General features: G+C 38.6%; 1 protein-coding gene across 1 annotated transcript in view; it reads right to left on the minus strand.

The window, feature by feature from the left end:
• Positions 1 to 21,253, minus strand: part of LOC124556544 (autophagy protein 5-like) — a 109,407-nt gene that overhangs the window by 59,961 nt on the left and 28,193 nt on the right. Inside the window, exon 2 of the mRNA XM_047130498.1 lies at positions 20,839 to 20,924. Coding sequence (XP_046986454.1) covers positions 20,839 to 20,924 — 86 coding nt within the window. The remainder of the gene's footprint in view (positions 1 to 20,838; positions 20,925 to 21,253) is intronic.

The raw sequence follows: 21,253 nt of genomic DNA on the forward strand, positions 1-21,253 counted from the left end.
TGGAGAGCTGCAACACGGGAAAGTATCAACGTGTGGTGGGTGGCTCTGATATGGTGTGGAGCCTGCATTGAAAAATATCCCACTGGTGTACCCCTCACCTCCCATCTACCCAATTTGAATGGGTCCCCTGCCATATTGCTCCAACTTGTTCACCGGCAGAGAGCAATTAAGTACAAACAACGTTCAAGTAAATCTCTTCACTGATACTCAATGTAGAACAACAAAATTCCTAAGCCCTTCAGATAAGAAACAAGACCACACTGTAATTACTCCACTTCCAAATTTCTCCATAGTGGCAATCAATGTCAGTCACTATAACAGCCACAAATTTACATATCCATTCTTCATTCTACATCTACAACTATATCCATACTTCGCAAAGCGCATGGCATAGGGTATGCCCCGTTGTACCAGTTATTAGGGTTTCTTCCCATTCTATTCACGTACAGAGTGCAGGAAGAATGAATGACTGAATGTCTCTGTGCATGCTGTAATTATTCATATCTTATGCTCACCATCCCTCTGTAAGGGATACGAAGGGGGTCATAGTATGTTCTTGGAGTCAACATTTAAAGCCAGTTCTTGAAACTTTGTTAGTAGATTTTCTTGGGAGATAGTTTATGTCTATCTTCAAGAGCCTGGCAGTTCAGTTTCTTCAGCATCTCTGTAACATTCTCCCATGGGTCAAACAAACCCATGACCATTCATGCTGCCCTTCCCTGTATACACTCAATATCCCTTTTAGTCCTATTTGGTATTGTTCCCACACACTTGAGGAATATCTTAGAATGGATCACTCAAGCGATTTGTAAGCAATCTCCTTTGTAGATTGATTGCATTTCCTCAGTGTTCTACCAACTAACTTAAGTCCACCACCTGCTTTACCCACAGCTGAGTCTATCTGATCATTCCATTTCATATGCCTACTAAGTGTTACGCCCAGGTATTTCTTGGCTGATTCTAACCGTGACTCACTGATATTATAGTCATAGGCTACTACATTTTTTTCATTTTGTGAAGCGCACAATTTTACATTTCTGAACATTTAAAGCAAGTTGCAATCTTTGTACCACTTTGAAACCTTATTGCTGGCCGGTGTGGCCTAGTGATTCTAGGCGCTTCAGTCTGGAACAGCACGACTGCTACGGTTGCAGGTTTGAATCCTGCCTCGGGCATGGATGTGTGCGATGTCCTTAGGCTAGTTAGGTTTAAGTAGTTCTAAGTAACTGATGACCTCAGATGTTAAGTCCCATAATGCTCAGAGCCATTTGAAACCTTATCAAGATCTAACTGAATATTTATGAAGCTTCTTTCAGACAATACTTCATTACAGATAACTGCATTGCCTGGAAAAACTCTGAGGTTACTATTGTCTGCAAAGTCATTAATATACACCATGAACAGCAATGGTCCCAATAGACTTCCCTGGGGCACACCCGAAGTTACTTCTGCATCTGACGACAACTCTCCTTCCCAGATAACATGCTGTGTGCTCCCTACCAAGAAATTCTCAGTCCAGTCACAAATTTCACTTGAAACCCCCATACGAGCATACTTTTGACAATAATTGTAGGTGTAGTACCGAGTCAAATGCTTTTTGGACATCAAGAAACACTGCATCTACTGACTGCATTGATCTGAAGTTTTCAGTATTTCCTGTGAGAAAAGTGCGAGTTGGGTTTCACATGATCAATGTTTTCGGAATCTGGCTGGCTGGCATGGAGGAGGTCATTCTTTTCAAAATTCCTTATTATGTTTGAAATCAGAATATGTTCTAAGATTCTACAACAAATCAACGTCAAGGATATTGGATGACAGTGTTGTGGATCACTTCTACTAATCTTCTTGTAGACAGGTTTTACCTGTGCTTCCTACCAACTACTGGGCATAGTGTTTTGTTCACAGGATCTGTGATAGATTATACTTAGAAGATGGGCTAACCCAGCTGCAAGTTCAGGATGGAATCTGATAGGGATTCCATCAGGTCCTGGAGCTTTGTTCAGTTTTAACGATTTGAGCTGTTTCTCAACACCTCTCAACCTCACTCATCTTTTCAGTGGTTTGTGGGTTAACTTGGGGTAATACTACTGGATTTTTCCTCGTAAACAAACATTTCAAAACAGAGCTAAGAATTCCAGCTTTTGCTTTCCTATGCCCAATTTCAGTTCCTGTCTCTTTTGCTGGGGACTGGACACTAACGTTGGTGCCACTAACAGCCTTTATATATATATATTGGAAATTTCTTTGGGATTTACAAAAGATCATTGACAATATTCAGGTATGGTAGACACTGAAGACTTCATGCAGTGCCATCTTGACAGCCAAGTGCGTCTCATTCAGCATCTCTGCTATAGTCCTACGCTTTGCTTAACACCTATTATGCAGCAGTCTCTGTTCCTTTAGAAGTTCAGATCATTTCACTGAGACAACAAGAACACACTAGTGCCCGAAAGTTAAGCATAAATGGTGGGTAGAGGACAGGGGGGAGAGGGGGAGGGCAATTAAATGAAGAAAGGAAGGTATGCAGTTACTGTAAATGACATGAAATCAATCCACAAACCAGAATTTTTTTTGTCTCTAGAGGAAAGTAGCACACCTTTTCCAAACAGGTTTACAATTCAAGAACAACAAAAAGCACTGCATCTGAGCCATAATGTCCCAGTTGTGTCTGCTGGTGAATGCTCCCACAGCTTCAAGCAGATCACACACAAACCACAACAGTCTTACCAACACTGAATGTGAAGTGTCACTATGTGTCATCTTGAGGCTTTGGTGCCAATATTGAAAAACAAAAAAACAAAAAAAACCTTCATCACATGCCAGTACAACAGACAAACAAAAGTTATCACTCCACAAGAGGTTTGATATCTGACCTAAAGCTGTCATGACATGGGACGTATTGCAAAGTATGCCAGGTGAGGTGTCCATCATGGTTGCCGGATGCTCTGAAACTACTTGCTACATCCCACAGAATGTGCTCCTCATGGTGATATGCAATAACAGTGCTCTCAGCAGCATTTCTAGTCTGCAACTGGGCACATAAATTAACAAACTTTCTTTACAAGAATGGATGTGAGTAAAACAGCTGTTGAAGAGGAGTGGAGAAAATTACCAAGAAGATTCTTGGCTCACCAATGGCTTGAACAGCAAATTGCTGGTTGAGGAATACTAAACAATGCTGTACAAAGATCTGAGACATGTACTAGTAGAAGTTATTCATCAACTCAATTAAATCTCTATCAGTTTTAAATTGAATACACTGGCTAACAATGAAAATGTTTTAGGCTCAAAAATAGTTAATTCTCGTGTACGCAAACTGATGCCTCTTGTGAAGTCTGCCTATCAGTATTATTTTGATATGAAAGTAGGGCACCGGGATAAGTCTTGGGCTCCACATATATGTTGCAACACTTGTTCAGTTACACTGCGACAATGGCTGAAAAATAAGAAATGGTCTACGACTTTTGCTGTGCCTATGGTTTGCAGGAGCCCACAAACCATTCAGATGACTGCTATTTCTGCTGGACTCCATGCATATAGGCAGGATTGTCTATGAAGAAAAGAAGAACAGTGTAGTACCCTAATCTTCGATTTGCTAATCGACCCATTCTGCATTCAGACAGTTTATCAGTTCCTACTCCACCTGAAAATTGTGTGTTTTAAGTAGAAAATCAAGACACTGTGGAATAAGAAGAAGAAGAAGAAGAAGAAGAACCAAACAAGCCTTCCACATCCCGTGACCCTGATTTTGAGGGAAAAGATGATAAACTGCACAGACTGACTCAAGTGCAATTGAGTGATCTCATTAGTGATCTTGACCTGTCAAAGGAGAAGGCAGAAATTCTTGGGTCTCACTTACAGCAATGGAATCTTCTCTAAAGTGATGTCACTGTCTCACAGTACAGAAAACATCACATGGAACTGCTTCCCTTTTTGGAGAAGAAAAACAATCTTGTTGTTTGTTGTGACATTAATGGCTTAATGAAATCTTTGAATTTGAACCATGATCCAACTGAATGGAAGCTATTCATACACTCTTCCAAACTTAATTTGAAAGCTGTATTACTTCACAACAGCAACTGTCTTCCTTCCATTGCTATTGGTCATGCAGTTCACATAAAGATGACATATATAAATGACAGCCCTCTTGGACTCAGTCACATATCATGAACACAAATGGACAATCTATGGTATTCTAAAAGTCATTTCCACACTCTTAGGACTACAATTGCGGTAGACAAAACATTGCTGCTTCTTATGTATGTGGGACAACATGGATAGGAAACCACATTATATTAAAGCAGACTGGCCTGAAAGAAATTTTAACCTAGTGAGAAAAACGTTGTTGCCGAGCATCTCGTGGACCCAAAACACGTTGTTCTTCAACCCCTGCATATCAAGCTGGGTTTGATGCAAAATTTTGCCTCAGGTATGAACCAAGAAGGATGGGCTTTCAAGTGCCTAAGAGAGAAATTTCTGAAATTAAATGATGCAGAAGTTAAGGAAGGTTTTTTATCGGATCACAAATTCCAGAACTTGTAAAGTATCCTGCATTTGACCAAGTTTTGGAGGGGGAAAAAAAAAGGACGCTTGGGAAGCTTTCAAGGGAGTTGTTCATGGATTTTTAGGCAACAAAAGAGACGATAACTACACTCAATTGGTGACAGTGATGAGCATGGAGAAAGATTCCATCAGGACATTTCTGTTATGGAACAAAGATATCAGGGCTCTTGGAATGAAGAAATGCTTGCAGATTACTGTTGGTCTTTGTGTAGGGATGCCCCAGAACTTCATTACAAGAGCAAAGCTAAAAGACAATGATCTCATGCAGCCACCACGATTCTCTTCAGACCCAGCCATCTGCGAGGATTTCTTCCAGCAATTTAGAACTCTTAAAATGTAGCTACCATTTAAAAAATTCAAATAAATTTTCAATGTTGTAGCATATGTAATTAAAATGTGTCTTTTTCTCTTAATCCATTAATACAAAATACTTACATCTAATGTGTATAACAGAAATTGCTAAGAATTGACTCTCATGAAGTGCGGGAAACATTCAAAAATTGTTTTTTTTTTTTGGCCAGTGATATATTTAAAGTGTCTAATGTCAGTTAGTGCATGTATAATATCAATATTCTCAATGTTCTACTGACTATCATCACTCAGAAATAACGTACTTCACATACGTTTCAAGACTGGTATTAATTTTGTAATTTCATTCCAATGAAAGAGGAGATTTTCCGTATAGATACTTTACACAAACTTGCAGAGTATCAAAAAACTTCCTGCGTATAACTTGTGTTTACTTTCCAACACAAGCTGGCAGTCATGTTTAGATTTCTGGCCACTGGGGTAATATTCCAGTCACTGGGCTATGCAACAATAATTGCAGCAAATGCATTATTTATAATAAAGAACATTGACTACTACAGATCATACTTCTACTAAATTAGTAAGAAAGGCCTAGAATCTTTTAGAAAGCAAAAGGTGACAAAAACGTTTGAAGCAGTTAGACACTTTAAGATCACGATGCTACAAACTACACTACAGTTTCGGCATGGCTGCATTGCCTTAGTCATATGGTGTACACAGTGTAATGGTTGCATCTACAGATATCATTTGATATTCAACAATGACAAATTATATCCAAAATGATATGCTTTTGATATATCATCATTGTGTCACAGGACTGAATTGGCATACTTTGACAGCACACAAGTTACAACACTAAAAACAGCAAATATGGAAAGCCTGAACTACTGACATGTAGTCTCCCGTCATTTTATTTTAACACATCTTACCTAAAACAACATTTTTTCAGGTGATCATCAATATGCTGATGCCTTGAAACAGGTTACACGCATACTAACTACTCTATAATGAAGAAAAAACCTAATACAGAACTTAACTCCACATAATATGGCAGCTCATATGTTCTGCTTGTGATGTAAAACCGATGCCGCATTTCATTGGCCATGTTCCTCTCCACAAGGTAAAAATCTGACAAGACAGACTCTCTATTTCACACTTCATTATGTAGTGGAATGTAGAATTCTAAGCTGCAACATAACCAGATCCTTGTCCACGTATATTTTTCATATCATGTAAGAGGACATCTTAACTTCATGAAGCAACCCAGTGATTATTAGAAAGATGCACCAGAATAACTGCTTATGAAAATTAATCTTTTATTAAAAGCAGACTTTTCGGCATTTTTCGCCATTGTCAAGAACCTGTGAATACAGTTTTGGTGAGAATGTGTATAAATGTGAATACAACTTACATTATAGCAACTATACAGTATTCATGACTAGATTGATGCGACTTCCATATTACGTCATTAGTGAACTGTCTTATAGCTGTCAATGTTTTGCTTAGATGGTAACTGATGTAAATATATCGAAAATAATATGTTAATTATGGTTTGGCAGTTCTACTCTTATGACATTATATGTTTACAGAGATTACACAGACGAACAATGACATCACTTTATTACCTACATTTTGTCACCATTATCTTTTGTCATTGCATCTGCTTTAGCCATTTTCGTGTTATGAAAGTTCAGTACAGTATTTGAGGTAGTATTTGTGTCTAAATTGATAAATCGGAAATAACAACTGCAACAACCAAAGATAAACGTGACAAAATTTAGTTAACAAAATAATATTGCTGGTTCATCTGTATAATCTTTGTAAAAATATAATGTCATAACAGTAGACATGTCACACTACTGTCAAACCATAATCAATATATTATTTTCAATATATTTATGTCAGCTACCACATAATTAAAACACAGAAGTTACAAGACAGTTCACTAATGACATAATATGGAAGTCACATCATTCTAAATGTGAATACAATACAGTCACTTTAATGTCAATGACATTCACATTTATACGCATTCTCACCAAAACTGTATTCACAGGTAACTGACAATGGTGATAAATGCCAAAACAGTCCGCCATTAACAAAGATTCATTACTGTGAGCAGCTATGCTGGTGCATCTTTCTAATAATCATGTCATTATCTAACATATACTGTGCTGCTTGCCCTAAAGAAGAAAAATTGTTGACAAAACCTACTGATGTTTGCTGAAAACTGTTGATGTAACACACAGCTGGCTCAAGTCACAGAATGCAGAGCAGTTAGTATGTATACAAGATGTCCAACAGTGTATCTTCTGCTTATGGCAGTGCACAGATGCATTCACTTACTACAAATTTGTCAAAATTGAGACTGGACCTGTGCTCTCACAGATGAATTCCATTCCACTTTGCAAAACGATACTCACTTCAAGAGGAAGTTACAACTGGTAAAACCATTGGACCACTGTGCAGAGAGGCCAGTTGGGTGGAGGTGGTGGTGGTGGTGGTGGTGTCATCGGCGTTAGTGTGGGAAGACACCATGTTGCATGAGACTACAAAGACAAGGGAACACAACCACATGTGGTTTTTTTTTTTTTCCAAATGTACAGTTGCTCCATGACATCATCAATCGCCAGTGAGCTTATCTGAGGGATATATTTCCAACAGATGAATATATGAAAAGGAGGACTATCGAGATGTGTCCCTGTCTGAATCATATAGAAAGAGGAATACACAACTGTGAATAATTGTAGCCATAATTACTTTGCATGTAGAACATGCACTAATGTGAGTACCTGCGTCTGCATCTGCAGATATCTGCAACAATAATTACAATGTGATTAAAATATTATGAAACACTTATTCACTTACAGTCCACAAAATTGTATGAAGCAGCACCACGTGTTGGCAGACTATGTTCTGTTAAAATTTGGCCATGATCACTGTTATATTGCTAGCGAAGGTCGAAATGCACGCTATAAGCTCACGCAGGATGGCGTGAGGTCTGAAACAGGATACGTAATGAATGCTATAAAGAAAAGTATGTAGCTTCTGGAATACTTAACTTTAATCCATCATTTGTATACATCGTTCTTGATGAGACATGCTTCATACGATAACTATCACTTGCTATGGCGACTTGCTAGGTCGTAGCCATTGACTTAGCTGAAGGCTATTCTAACTATCTTCTCTGCAAATAAACGATGCTTCGTCAGTGTTGCATCGCTAGCTAAGTCATCCGTACAACTGGAGCGAGTGCTAGTAAGTCTCTCGAGACCTGCCGTGTGGTGGCGCTTGGTCTGCGATCACTGACAATGGCGACACGCGGGTCCGACATGTACTAATGGAGCGCGGCCGATTTAAAGCTACCACCTAGCAAGTGTGGTGTCTGGCGGTGACACCACAATCACCTTCTAAACTCCTATTTTACGGCATGTGAATAACAAGGTCTATCTGCAGAACATGCAAAAAAAACTGGATAAGGATTCTTCCTGCTCTCTTTCCCAGGGCTGGCAACAACTGTCAATCGAGCACTTTAATCACCCCACAGGGAGTGTCTGATCACACTTCATCTGGTTCCTTAAATTGTTCAACATCCAGATTAGAAAATAGGATATTCTTCTTTGGCTATGCACAGTTTTTATAGTATCCGCATAATTGACATGGTTGTATTCTGCGAGATTTCAGCTCTCTTCATTCGTTACCCCCTCATGCAAGCACTTTAATGTTCCATGAGGTGCACAGTATTTTCATTTGCTGTTTTGTTCCTTATTTGGACGCTGTCCATACATTCCACATGGGAAGTGATGCATCACATCTATGCCACACTACTTGGGTGGTGTCTGGATACTTTTGATCACATAGCATAATTAAGTTAACAAACACACAGTATTTCTAACACAAAGTGTTTCTATTCAATGTATAAATTTTAAAAACAAATTCTAACTTGAATGAAATTTACACACTGCAGCATAGTAAGGGCTGATATGAAACTGCCTGTCAGATTAAAACTGGGTACTGGAAGGAGACTCTGATGATCAGCGCCTTTTGTGGGCAAGTCTGCTACCATTTGAGCTACTCAAGATTGGGTAGTTCAGTTGGTAGATAACTTGCCTGCGAAAGGCAAAGGTCCCAAGTTCAAGTCTCAATCCGGCACACAGATTTCATCTTTCAGGAAGTTTCAAATTCGAAGTTACAACACAATATAAATTACAGGCAGTTAGAAAACTATAATATAAATAATAGATGAAAAATAATATAAATCACTTGAATGTATGACACAATCATAAAGTTGAGAGACGCTTCTGTAGAGAAGAAATCAGTTCAGTTTATCAGAGACAACATATCATGCAAACACACTGAAATCTGTACAGTAGCACACCAAAATTAGTTTAACAGTGCTTAAAAATGTTAGTTTACAGAAACAATGAGGATTCAGTTATTTCTATTTCTGATCTTCTTATATAGAAGAGTATCTTTTCTAGTACACATAACTGCCAGCCAGATGAATATGGCACATCAACAACACATGCTTACGAAGAAGCAAAAGGCAAATAATGCCTCAAAGGAAATTAGAGAAGATGTTTTTGAGGCGTCTTTAATACTATCAAAAATTAAGCATGCAAAAATTTGAATGGGAAAACGGAGTATAAAAAGTAAATAATTGTGAACACACTGGCATAGTTGTCACTAAAGGAAAAAATATCCTGGCATCAGTCTGAGATCATTATGAACTATATGAATAATAGAGACTATAATGACAATATTGTTTAGGCTCTTCAAGCCATGGGTACAGATGTGTGGACTTCAAGTATTCACTTTGCAAAATTAATGAACTCTTTTTACCAATTCAGGACCTATATTACACATTTGTGTAGGTTGCATAGTTTTACTTTTTGCCACTAGACCTCACCACCCTCCAATCCTAGTGCCACTTATGTTATTTTGAAGATATGACTCAGCAGAGTGGCTGCCTACAGTGCATGCTCTGAAGGTTGTTTGAAAAAGTCCATTATTGTACACCTTACATTTACTTTATCAACACATGAAAAAGTCATATGTCATAAGTCATATATCACATGTTTTTACAATTATTTCTTATGCTGAGCACAGCAGATGACGAAATTCTAAGTACATATACAAGTACTTCAGGTCACAACCCGTATTTCCTAGTCAGTGCAAATTGTTTCTCATTTCAAGTTTTAGCTGTTATGGCATTGCGTGAGGAAAATTCTCCCATTATCTAATGTTTAGGCATATTTAACTTGATTGTTAGGAAACAGATTATTATAAAATCAAGAATAAATTTATGTTGTTATTTTCAGTTATCGAAGATGAAGAAATACTTCGCACACTGGAGGAGAGCGATTTCAGTTTAGCCTCAGACAATGAGTTTTAAACAAACTCAGATGAGGAGACATTGTCAAATCTGCAGTGGCTACCAAAGCCTACACAAATCAAAGTTGAAGACACACAATCTAACACATCGAAGAACAAAGTACACGGCTATAAGTTAAAGTGGACTCAATCAAAAATGGCAAACAAGCAACCAGGAGAAGACAGTTATGAAGAACTGGCCCATAGTGCATTCAGGGTATTCTTTGAATATTATGATAAGGATCTACATCTACATTCATACTCCGCAAGCCACCTGATGCTGGAGTTTATCTATCATCTCCGTAATGCTGTTGCAATTACTAAATGATCCTGTAATGAAGCGCGCTGCTCTCCGTTGGATCTTCTCTATCTGTTCTATCAACCCTATCTGCTACAGATCCCACACCGGTGAGCAGTATTCAAGCAGTGTATTGTAACCTACTTCCTTTGTTTTCGGACTGCATTTCCTTAGGATTCTTCCAATGAATCTCAGTCTGGCATCAGCTTTACCAACAATTAATTTTATAAGGTTATTCCATTTTAAATCAAGCCTAATGCCTACTCCCAGACAATTTACGGAATTAACTGCTTCCAGTTGCTGACCTGCTATTTTGTAGCTAAATGATAAAGTATCTTTCTTTCTATGTATTCACAGCACATTACACTTGTCTGCATTGAGATTCAATTGCCATTCCCTGCACCATGCGTCAATTCGTTGCAGATTCTCCTGCATTTCAGTGCAATTTTCCATTGTTACAACCTCTCGATATACTATAGCATCATCCACAAAAAGCCTCAGTGAACTTCCAATGTTATCCACAAGGTCATTTAAACATATTGTGAATAGCAACAGTCCTATGACACTCCCCTGCAGCACACCTGAAATCACTCTTACTTTGGAAGACTTCTCTCCATTGAGAATGACATGCTGTGTTCTGTTATCTAGGAACTCTTCAATCCAGTCACACAATTGGTCTGATAGTCCACATGCTCTTACTTTGTCCATTAAACGACTGAGGGGAACTGTATCAAACACCTTGCGGGAGTCAAGAAACAGGGCATCTACCTGGGAACCCGTGTCTATGGCCTTCCAAGTCTCGTGGACGAATAGCGCGAGCTGGGTTTCACACGATCGACTTTTTCGAAACCCATGCTGATTCCAACAGAGTAGATTTCTAGTCTCCAGAAGTCATTATACCCTAACATAATACATGTTATAAAATTCTACAACTGAACAACGTTAGAGATATAGGTCTACAGTTCTGGACATCTGTTCAACATCCCTTCTTGAAAACGGGGATGACCTGTGACCTTTTCCAATCTTTTGGAACGCTACGCTTTTGTAGAGACCTACGGTACACTGCTGCAAGAAGGGGGGCAAGTTCCTTCTCGTACTCTGTGTAAAATCGAACTGGTATCCCATCAGGTCCAGCGGCCTTTCCTCTTTTGAGCAATTTTAATTGTTTTTCTATCCCTCTGTCATCTATTTCGATATCTACCATTTTGTCATCTGTGCGGCAGCCTAGAGAAGGAACTACAGTGCAGTCTTCCTCTGTGAAACAGCTTTGGAAAAACACATTTAGTATTTCGGCCTTTAGTCTGTCATCCTCTGTTTCAGTATCATTTTGGTCACAGAGTGTCTTGACATTTTGTTTTGATCCACCTACCGCTCTGACATAAGACCAAAATTTCTTAGGATTTTCTGCCAAGTCAGTACATAGAACTTTACTTTCAAACTTGTTGAACGCCTGGCTTCATGTCATTTTTGTTTGTCTGCAAGGCTTTGGCTATGTTTAGGTTTGCTGTGAAGTTCCTTTTGCTTCCGTAGCAGTTTTCTAACTCGGTTGTTGTACCACGGTGGCTCTCTTCCATCTCTTACGATCGTGCTTGGCACATACTCATCTAATGCATATTGTACGTTGGTTTTGAACTTTGTCCACTGATCCTCAACACTATCTTTACTTGAGATAAAACTTGTGTGTTGAGCCATCAAGTACTCTGAAATCTGCTTTTTGTCACTTTTGCTGAACAGAAAAATCTTCCTACCTTTTTTAATATTTCTACTTACAGCTGAAATCACCGATGCTGTAACCACTTTATGACTGCTGATTCCCTGTTCTGCATAAACTATTTCAAATAGTTCGGGTCTTTTGTCACCAGAAGGTCTAATGTGTTATCGCCACGAGTCGGTTCTCTGTTTAACTGCTCAAGGTAGTTTTCAGATAATGCACTTCAAAAAATTTCACTGGATTCTTTGTCCCTGCCACCCATAATAAATGTTTGAGTCTCCCAGTCTATATCTGGTAAATTAAATTCTCCACCCAAAACTGTAACATGGTTGGGAAATCTACTCGAAATATTTTCCAAATTTTCCTTCAGGTGTTCTGCCACAACAGCTGCTGAGCCAGGGGGCCTGCAGAGACATCCAATTACCATGTTTGAGCCTGCTTTAACCATGACCTTCACCCAAATTATCTCACATTTCGGATCTCCATCAATTTCCTTCGATTTTTGGAACATTGTTGCAGAACAAACAAATATCTATCATGTGCAAAGTAATTCCGCAAATCTGAGCACAAACATTAATGAAAATCTTTCCTTTATTGGCCTTGGGATCCTTATGGGCACACTCATGTTGTCACAAGCCAGGATGTACCAGAGTACGTCACCTGATATGCCTCTTATCACTAATATTATGACACAGGATAGGCATGCGAAACAATTTAAATTTTGTAAATAATGTAGATGACCATAACAGGACTAACAACTCTGGGTAGTAAGGCCTATAATTAATTCTTTGAAGAAGAAGTGAATCACGTAGCCACAATCTAAACATTTCTTAATTTGTGATGCTCAGGTGGTCCCTTTCTCTGGAACACGTGGCATGAGAACGCATGTTCCACACAAGCCTAATCCACTTCGGTTAAAGAACTTTATTTCAGGTGCCACATGTGGTCTAGTTCTTGACTTCACTATTTATATTCAGAGAGGAACAGTGCCTGAATATAATTAAAAGAAATAGATTTATGAGCAGGTTTATTTACACTTTCAACTGTGACAGTAAAAAAAAAAAAAAAAAAAAAAAAAAAAAAAAAAAAAAAAAAAAAAAAAAAAAAAAAAGAGAGGACAGCGTGTAATACACAGTGACAGATTTTTTTTACAGGCATTAAGTCAACTGAGCTTCTGTTAGATAACAATAGGTCTCAAACAGAAACTGTCATGAAAAACAGAATTTCTGAGGTGGTTTCAGAATTGAAAGAGTTGATGGTGATTTGAATACAGGGGATTAGGACAAATATGTAAGGCAAGACAAAAAGGTGTGTGCCCTTAAATGAAAAGGTAAGTCTTATTCCTCCTGTGTTGTAAGTGCAAACACCAGGACAAAAATGTGACCAGTTATACTGTTTATTCATTTTTATGATTTCACTATTGTTAATCATTTGATTGTGTACAAAAAGTCTTGTGCAAAAGAAGGAGTACCAAAATTTAACTATTTGTCTGTATTAAATTTTAGACTGAATTTGGGCAATGAGCTAATAAAAGTCCTCTCATGTGAAAAATTTCTCTCAGTTCTCCAGAGAAATATGAGAATGGGTGGGAGAGCACTGACAGTTATGAAGCTGATCAATACACCCAAGAGAAGAATCATTGTCCCCCAGCCAAGAAACCTATGTCGATATGACCAGGTTGCACATCTTCCCCAATATGTAGAGACAAAGAAAGGATCTAAATGTCACTATGAACAAGACGATTTGCAAGAAGTGTAATTTATATCTGTGTGTACTTAAAAATAACTGCTTTTTAAAATTAAATGAACCAAAATCTTAAAATGTGTTACAAAATTTTTTTCTTCTACTGATTGAGACCTGAAGTACACATGTGTACCTTAAGTATTTTAGAAAATACAAAAAATGAAAATTTAAAAAATGTATTTTATAATGTAACTTTGTAACAACAATAAGACAAATGATGAAAACATTTTTCTTTCTTTATTTTATCACTGGGACTGAAGAGGTTAATCATGTTCGATATAAGTGCACTTTGCACGATGAATGATAGGAAGTGAACAGGAAGAATTGAGAGTCTGAAGTGGACAGCCAATCACACTGCATGTTCGTAATTTCCTAGGATTCGTAAATGAAGTTAGCTAGTATTTTGTTTCATTTGTAGTAATTTAAGCTTTGCTATTAGGTACCAACCTAACCAAAACCTAGGAAATAGTGACGTATTCAGAGGGGGCGGGAGGGGGGGAGTGGGGGGGGGGGGGGGGACAGGACAACCAAGACTATAAGACTGTGTGGTTCTCCTCAATGGCTACCATATACTATCACCCAATTGACTATGGCCAATGATGAAGAACCGCTAACAGTAGCATGCAACGGAAGAGCTGTGGGAACCTTAAGTGCACTTGAACCGAGTTTTTATTATATTCCATGGAAACTGTATAATAAAAAAAAATTTAAAAAAAAAAAATCAAGTGATCCAGATGGCATTACTTGTTGTGCATGGTTGTATGGTGCAATTAGGCAACATTATCACGAAGTTGAATAGGAAGCTGAAGTACGTCCAAATTGAAACATGAGATAAACATGAAAAGGATTCCATTTACTGATTGGCTTTCACATTAAAGAAAACTGAAAGCTATGAGTGAAGTCCTATAAAAACATTATAATATATCCCTGAATTTTATTTAAAGCAGGGAAAATGTTTCCACAGATTCTTAATGTTTTATGCTTAACATAGGGTATGTAAAATTAGAGAGATTAGAGCGCGCACGGAGGCTTTCAGACAGTCGTTCTTTCCGCGAACCATACGCGACTGGAACAGGAAAGGGAGGTAATGACAGTGGCACGTAAAGTGCCCTCCGCCACACACCGTTGGGTGGTTTGCGGAGTATAAATGTAGATGTAGATGATGTAGCAGCTGCAGAAAATTAGAAAGATAGAGGCAATGAAATCAAAGCAGTGCCATATTGGTGCCCACAAATAAAACCAAATTTATTATTGTAAACTATTTGCCTCTAATGGCCTCATTATGATGAGATGTTAAACCTAAATGTTCCAGTGCTGTTACAACATCACCAGTGAGTTTCTCTTCATTTAATAGTAAAACATAACTCACATTGTATCTAAATGTAAGGTTGAGATAACAGTCAGCAGCTTTATAAAATTAGTTCAACAAAAGCCTTAACAGTACTTTTGTTGTTAGTGTTACTGTCTGTCTTGAGCAGTCAAATAATGAGTGTAAACAGTTATTTTATCTGCAACTATACTTACTATGACATGAAAACATATGTCTAAACCTGTCACAAAAATCACTAAAAAATTAGTAGATCCATTTTTGACATGTTTTTGTTCCACAGAAAGTACAGCAAAGTAAAAAAAAAAATTCTAATTATTTGCAGCTGATAAACTCGTCTGCTCATATAATTAAACATGAAGCATACGGGTTCGCACAACACGAAGGTCGGCCAAATTCAGAACCAATCCACATAGTCGACTAATGACCACCGATTTAAAATACTGGCTACTCTAAACGCACAGGAAAAAAGTTCACACTATTCAGAGACTGACGGCTAACACAGCTTCCAACACTTAAATTAAGCAATAACAGTGGCAACATGAAGGGCATCCAGCCACAACATTAAAATAAAATTACCAAATCCAGAAAAACACCAGATACTGTGTGACAGAACAAACACTGGGAAAAAGTGTGTTGCAGCTGACGAACTGTATAAAAATTTTGTATGTACTGAACAATACAACACAAAATGAATCATGAAATGGGATGTTAAGCAGTATGGTTGGTTGGTTGAAGGGTTATGGGACTAAACAGTCCCATCATCAGTCCTTCATTCACTGGACAGTCCATTCGAAGTAAGCTCCATCAGCCAGAAATCTGACTGAATTATGATAGTATGTAAGAGTGGTAAAATCAAGGCATTAAAAGCAATATAGATGCCAGAGATGGGAAATAATTGCTTCTGAGATAAAATAATATAGGTCAGGTCGCCTTGCAAGCCATAAAACAGACCAGGAACCCCCACAGCTCAGCTGAGGCAAGAGACAACTTCCCCACTAGTCTGGCAGGTGTGTGCTGTCCAATGTTCCTCACAACTCAGGACGTTAAGAGTAGTGCGCCTCCCACAAACATCCCACCCCATCTGATACCAAGTGTAAAAAGATGGAAATAGAACTCTCTCCAGAGCAAGCATAAAATCTGTTCAACTGTCCTGTCATGATTGACCAGTATCAAAGATAAGGAATGCTTAATGTCTTGCTTTCATCTGAGTGCTGTATGAAGGAGCCCTCTTAGAAATACATAAAATATGGTGGAGCAGAGAAAAGGGCTAACCACATCTAAAAGAACTAAAAACAGAGTAAAAAAAGGGATGAACAAGGTGGCTGATGGAGGAGATATGGCTGATAGGTCCTCGGACCTACTATGCAACAAGAGACACCCCTAACCTAACCATCCCAAAAGCAGTTTAAAACATTAGGTCTGAGAAAAATCACTGACTCTGAGGAAACAAAAGACAAATTCAACTGTCCATACACCATCTGCCAACAGCAGATGCAGGATGTGTCAACCACAACGTACGGTGGCTGATTATATAAGATAAAACTATGGGTTAATATGGAATGACCGATGCAGAGACAATTCAGGGCAGTGGACTCCTTCTGGGAAGAATGGAAGAAGGAATGCCATAATGCTGTGGTTTCCTTGATAGTGCAGAGTTTACTAGAAGGAACAGAAGCCCATCATGTTCCATCTCCGAGTGCGTCAATATCTTACCTGCACACGCAAATCTGTGCACAGGATCGTCGAAGCGAATTTTAGGATAGTAACTGCTTCGCTAGACAGTCAGCCCGTTTGTTCCCACAGGTACTTATGAGTTAGGACCAAGAGAAAGACAAATGAGCAGGGAGTACGACTAAGGTCAGAAAAAAGGTTATAAATAGCAGCCATCACAGGGTGACAAGAATAACATCGATGAATAGCCTAGAGACTGTTCACTGTGTCACTACACATTAAAACACGGTCACGAGAGGTCTGGTCAATAATGTGTAGGGCTCTGTTACTGGCTATCAGCTCCAAAAAAAAAAAATAAAAAAAAATAAATAAATAAATAAAAATACTGTGTTCCTTGCAATGAATGTTGATCCTAACTAGCAGAAAACGTAAAAGCAAAATCATACTATCTATGGTTTTATAGGTGTACATGATGGTAGCACTCTCCTACTCATGAAGAACAGACAGGAAAAGACACCAAAACGTCATGGGGTGCCAAACTTTAGGTTCTTGAAATAATAGATAACTCCTAATCTGTGGTCCGGGTACTAACTAACAAAAGGTTCACAAGAATACATGGGGAGCACACTAAGGGTAGTACCAGACATTACGGCAGAGGGTCTCAAGGTGTATTCCAACTCAGAAACCCATCACAAATTTGATAAGTTGCACGATTATGAAATTGTCGGATGATGATTGCCTAAGTGAGAAAGAGTTGGTACTGTTGAAACTGAAGAGGGACGATACAATGATGCCGCTGATCCATAAATCTGGCAACTATAGTTCAGCTGAGACAAGACCATAGTGTAGTAAATATGAAGTGAAGTATTGTGTTCCACACCCCAAAATGTGTGGAAGAGGAAGAATATGAGATTAAGTTGTCGCATGCATCTAGTCCTAAAAATTGGGACTGCATTGCATTGTCCTATTGCTGAGTACCCAGAGTTCTGAACTATTGTATGACAACAGAAATGCATGGCCTGCATTTTCATGGGAGAAAATTGGAAGCCATGGTAGTGTGTCCAAGTAGAAGTCCTTGAGAGGCCTCCCTGGAGCTGGGGTTGAGCTGGGACTACAAATTAGGAGTTATACCAAATGTAAAAGTTGTCAACATACAGCACAGGAGTAACCACTAGTTTGACAGAGTTAATTAGCCCATTGATGGTCATATGGAAGAGTGCAACACTCAGCACAGAGCCTCAAGGGATGCGACACACTTGGACCTGTGGGTAGCTGAGCAAAATATCAACTCTAACCTGAAATTATCAGAGGAATAAAAACTGACCAATAAAAATCAGTGGAGTGCATCTAAAGCCCCACTCATGGAGGGTAACTAAAATGTGTTGCAGCAGTCAGTGTTGTACGTCTTAAATACATAAAAAAAGTACTACAATGACACTTTAGCATTAGAAAATGCCTGTCAGAGTAAACATATGGTTGGTTGTAGATTGCCCCTTCCAGAAAGAATCCCAGTATGTTGACGAAAGACTCCAGTATAATTTTTGGCTACCATCCTTTCAAGAGGTTTGTAGAGCACGTTGGTGAGACTAATCAGTCAGCAGTTGTTGACAGACGCTGATTTAATGGTTGAAATGATGAAACTACATCTCCATCGTGAAATAATGTTGAAGATCCTGCTGAGTAGATTGATTCTGTGAGTTGCATTCAGATGTTGGATCATCAGATCATGAATCAATCAGGGCCTGGTGCCATATTGGGTGATGAGTCAAGAGACTGAAGCAAACCCTACTCAATGAAAAGTTCATTATATAAATTCAGGGTTACTGGGAGAGGAGGCGGGGGTGGTAAAGAATAGAAGGATGTCTTGTCTTTTATACTTTTATGCATTTTTAAGATAGCTGGGTAAAAAGACAATGCTGAGGAAGTGCTCAGTACGAACCAATACATCAGTAGAAATATTACTGATGAAACAGTTGCTAATCTTTGGCAGCCCAGCAGAGTAAGGGGATTGGCACACACTTGGGATACAGAGGTAAACATTTCCCAGAAGGAGACTTAAGTACCTCTTGCATTCCTTCTTACTGTGTTTAGTCAGATAGGGAGCCACTTAAAAGTTATGAGAGCAGTATGTGAAGGATGTCGACTTGAGACAGTCATGAATAGCTGTTGCAAGGTCTTTGGTCCACCAGGGTGCCTGTGGAGGGTGGAGGAAGCCCATAGAAAAGATGACAGCAGTTCCAGTGGCGCCAATTATTGCAAATACATCTGACATTCTTCACACACCGACAATACGACTTCACATACAATGGTAGACCACATGATTCTGCCTTTTTCAGGAAGCAAATACCCTTCAAAAGTGATGATTAATGCTTTGGTATTGGCCTTGTTGTTTGGCGAGCCTCAGTGTATGAAGTGCGCCCCTCGCTTCTCCAAGTTTCCATCTGTAGCATTGAGTCTTAGTGAAAAATGAAACACTGTGTTATGTCTATGTTCGTATGGGATTTACAGTAACAAGTAGATTGTTTTTAAGAGAGGAATGCTCAGGACTGGACAAGATTTGATGCTTTAATTAAAGACAGTGCCTATTCATAATTGACTGAGAAAATAGAGTTCTCCAAATACATTTTCAATATTCTCATCAAAGAACATCATCATAGTAGACAGAAAAGGCTCTCCATCAATCTGAGCACAAATCAGGAACTGACAGGAGTAAGTACTGCAGTTTCCTCGGTTTTTCTTTCCCCTCATGGCATGGCATAGAGTGAAAGTTCTTAGGATTGCAATGATCTGCACTAAAGAACTCAGGTCTATCTGAAGAGGCTTCTCGAGCCTCACAGTCAACAGCTGATAACTTTGTTCTTTTCACTCTGTGTGATATCTGCGATGCTGCCTATTTCAGTTGAAGGCTCTCCCCATGGACATTACCGAGCCAGAGCAATGACCACCAGGCCTTAGAGCTACTGGCAACAGTCTTTGAGCACCGCAGATGGACAGGTACCTGCTCCTTGGCACATGCAGAGAGGTAACTGATCAGGCATCAATAGTGCATTCTCAGCATAGTTGGGAGTCTACTACCACACAGGTACCTGGAAAACCCTCCCATTGGGCTGGCTATAAAGTTGTGTATCAGATGACCTTCCTCCCACTGCTGTTACAAAATTTTTGAGAAACTGGAGGTAAAATCCACATGTAGCCAACTAAGAGAAGTGTTGTAAAATAAATAAAGTAAGAAAACCATTTTCTACATCCTAAAAACAAGTCAGATTGTCAACAGGGAATCTGTTCTACAGACCAAGCCTGAGAAAATATACAATCAGGAGTAAGACTGCTACACAGGAAAGGAAAAAGTATTACAATGGCTGGAGCCCTATGCTTCCCATGCATGTACTCTCAGAAGATTTGAGTAATCTCTGAGGGGTTCAGCTATATGTTTTTAGAGAAAAAGTTTGGCTAACCTACTGACTATACTCAGTTATGTTTTACCGCAAAATAAAGAGAAAGTCAATGAACTGATCACTAAAAACAAATGGGAAATTTTGTCTTTCTAGAGGTAAAATCTTCAAAATATATTTATTTTTCAAGTAAATGAGGACATAAATATTCAGCTTTGCGTAGAAATCCACCCCACCATACCCAAGAGATTATGCATGCAAATTCATTAAATGGCATTGCATAGCAGTGGAACGATTACTCAATAGTGTCTGAAGTAACAGACCCACATTGAAATTTGATTGATTTACAATGTTTTACTTACATGAAAGAAATAACTATATACCAAATCTTAAAAACTAATCACAGCTATATGCAGAAAACAACCAGATAATAGCAAATAGTTCATACCATTTAAGAGCTTGACCACTGTAGTCCAGCCACATTTCTGCATTCTGTTTATCTGGGTGTATATGACGAATGAAATGTTTACGTATCTGTAACAGTAAATGTAAACAAGATGTAATGTCAATTTCAATATACAGAGGTCAAAAATGAAGACACAAGAGAGATCAACTTATTGATGACCACCACTTGAACGTGAAGCATGGCTGACACAAGCATATGGTGTAAAAATGAATAAAAAGACGGCAAGTGGTAAGGTCTCATCCCTCTTTCTACAGCATATATCTCATTATGGCAGTTTAGAAAACAACAGTGCATCATGTATTCTTTTGATTTTTGAGATCCCTGCTTTAGTTACATCAGCTGTTATGAATTGGTAAGTATGCACTTATTTTATTTATAAATTGGGAAATCAGAAGTA

Source organism: Schistocerca americana, chromosome X, assembly GCF_021461395.2.
Source record: "Schistocerca americana isolate TAMUIC-IGC-003095 chromosome X, iqSchAmer2.1, whole genome shotgun sequence".
Classification (NCBI taxonomy): domain Eukaryota; kingdom Metazoa; phylum Arthropoda; class Insecta; order Orthoptera; family Acrididae; genus Schistocerca; species Schistocerca americana.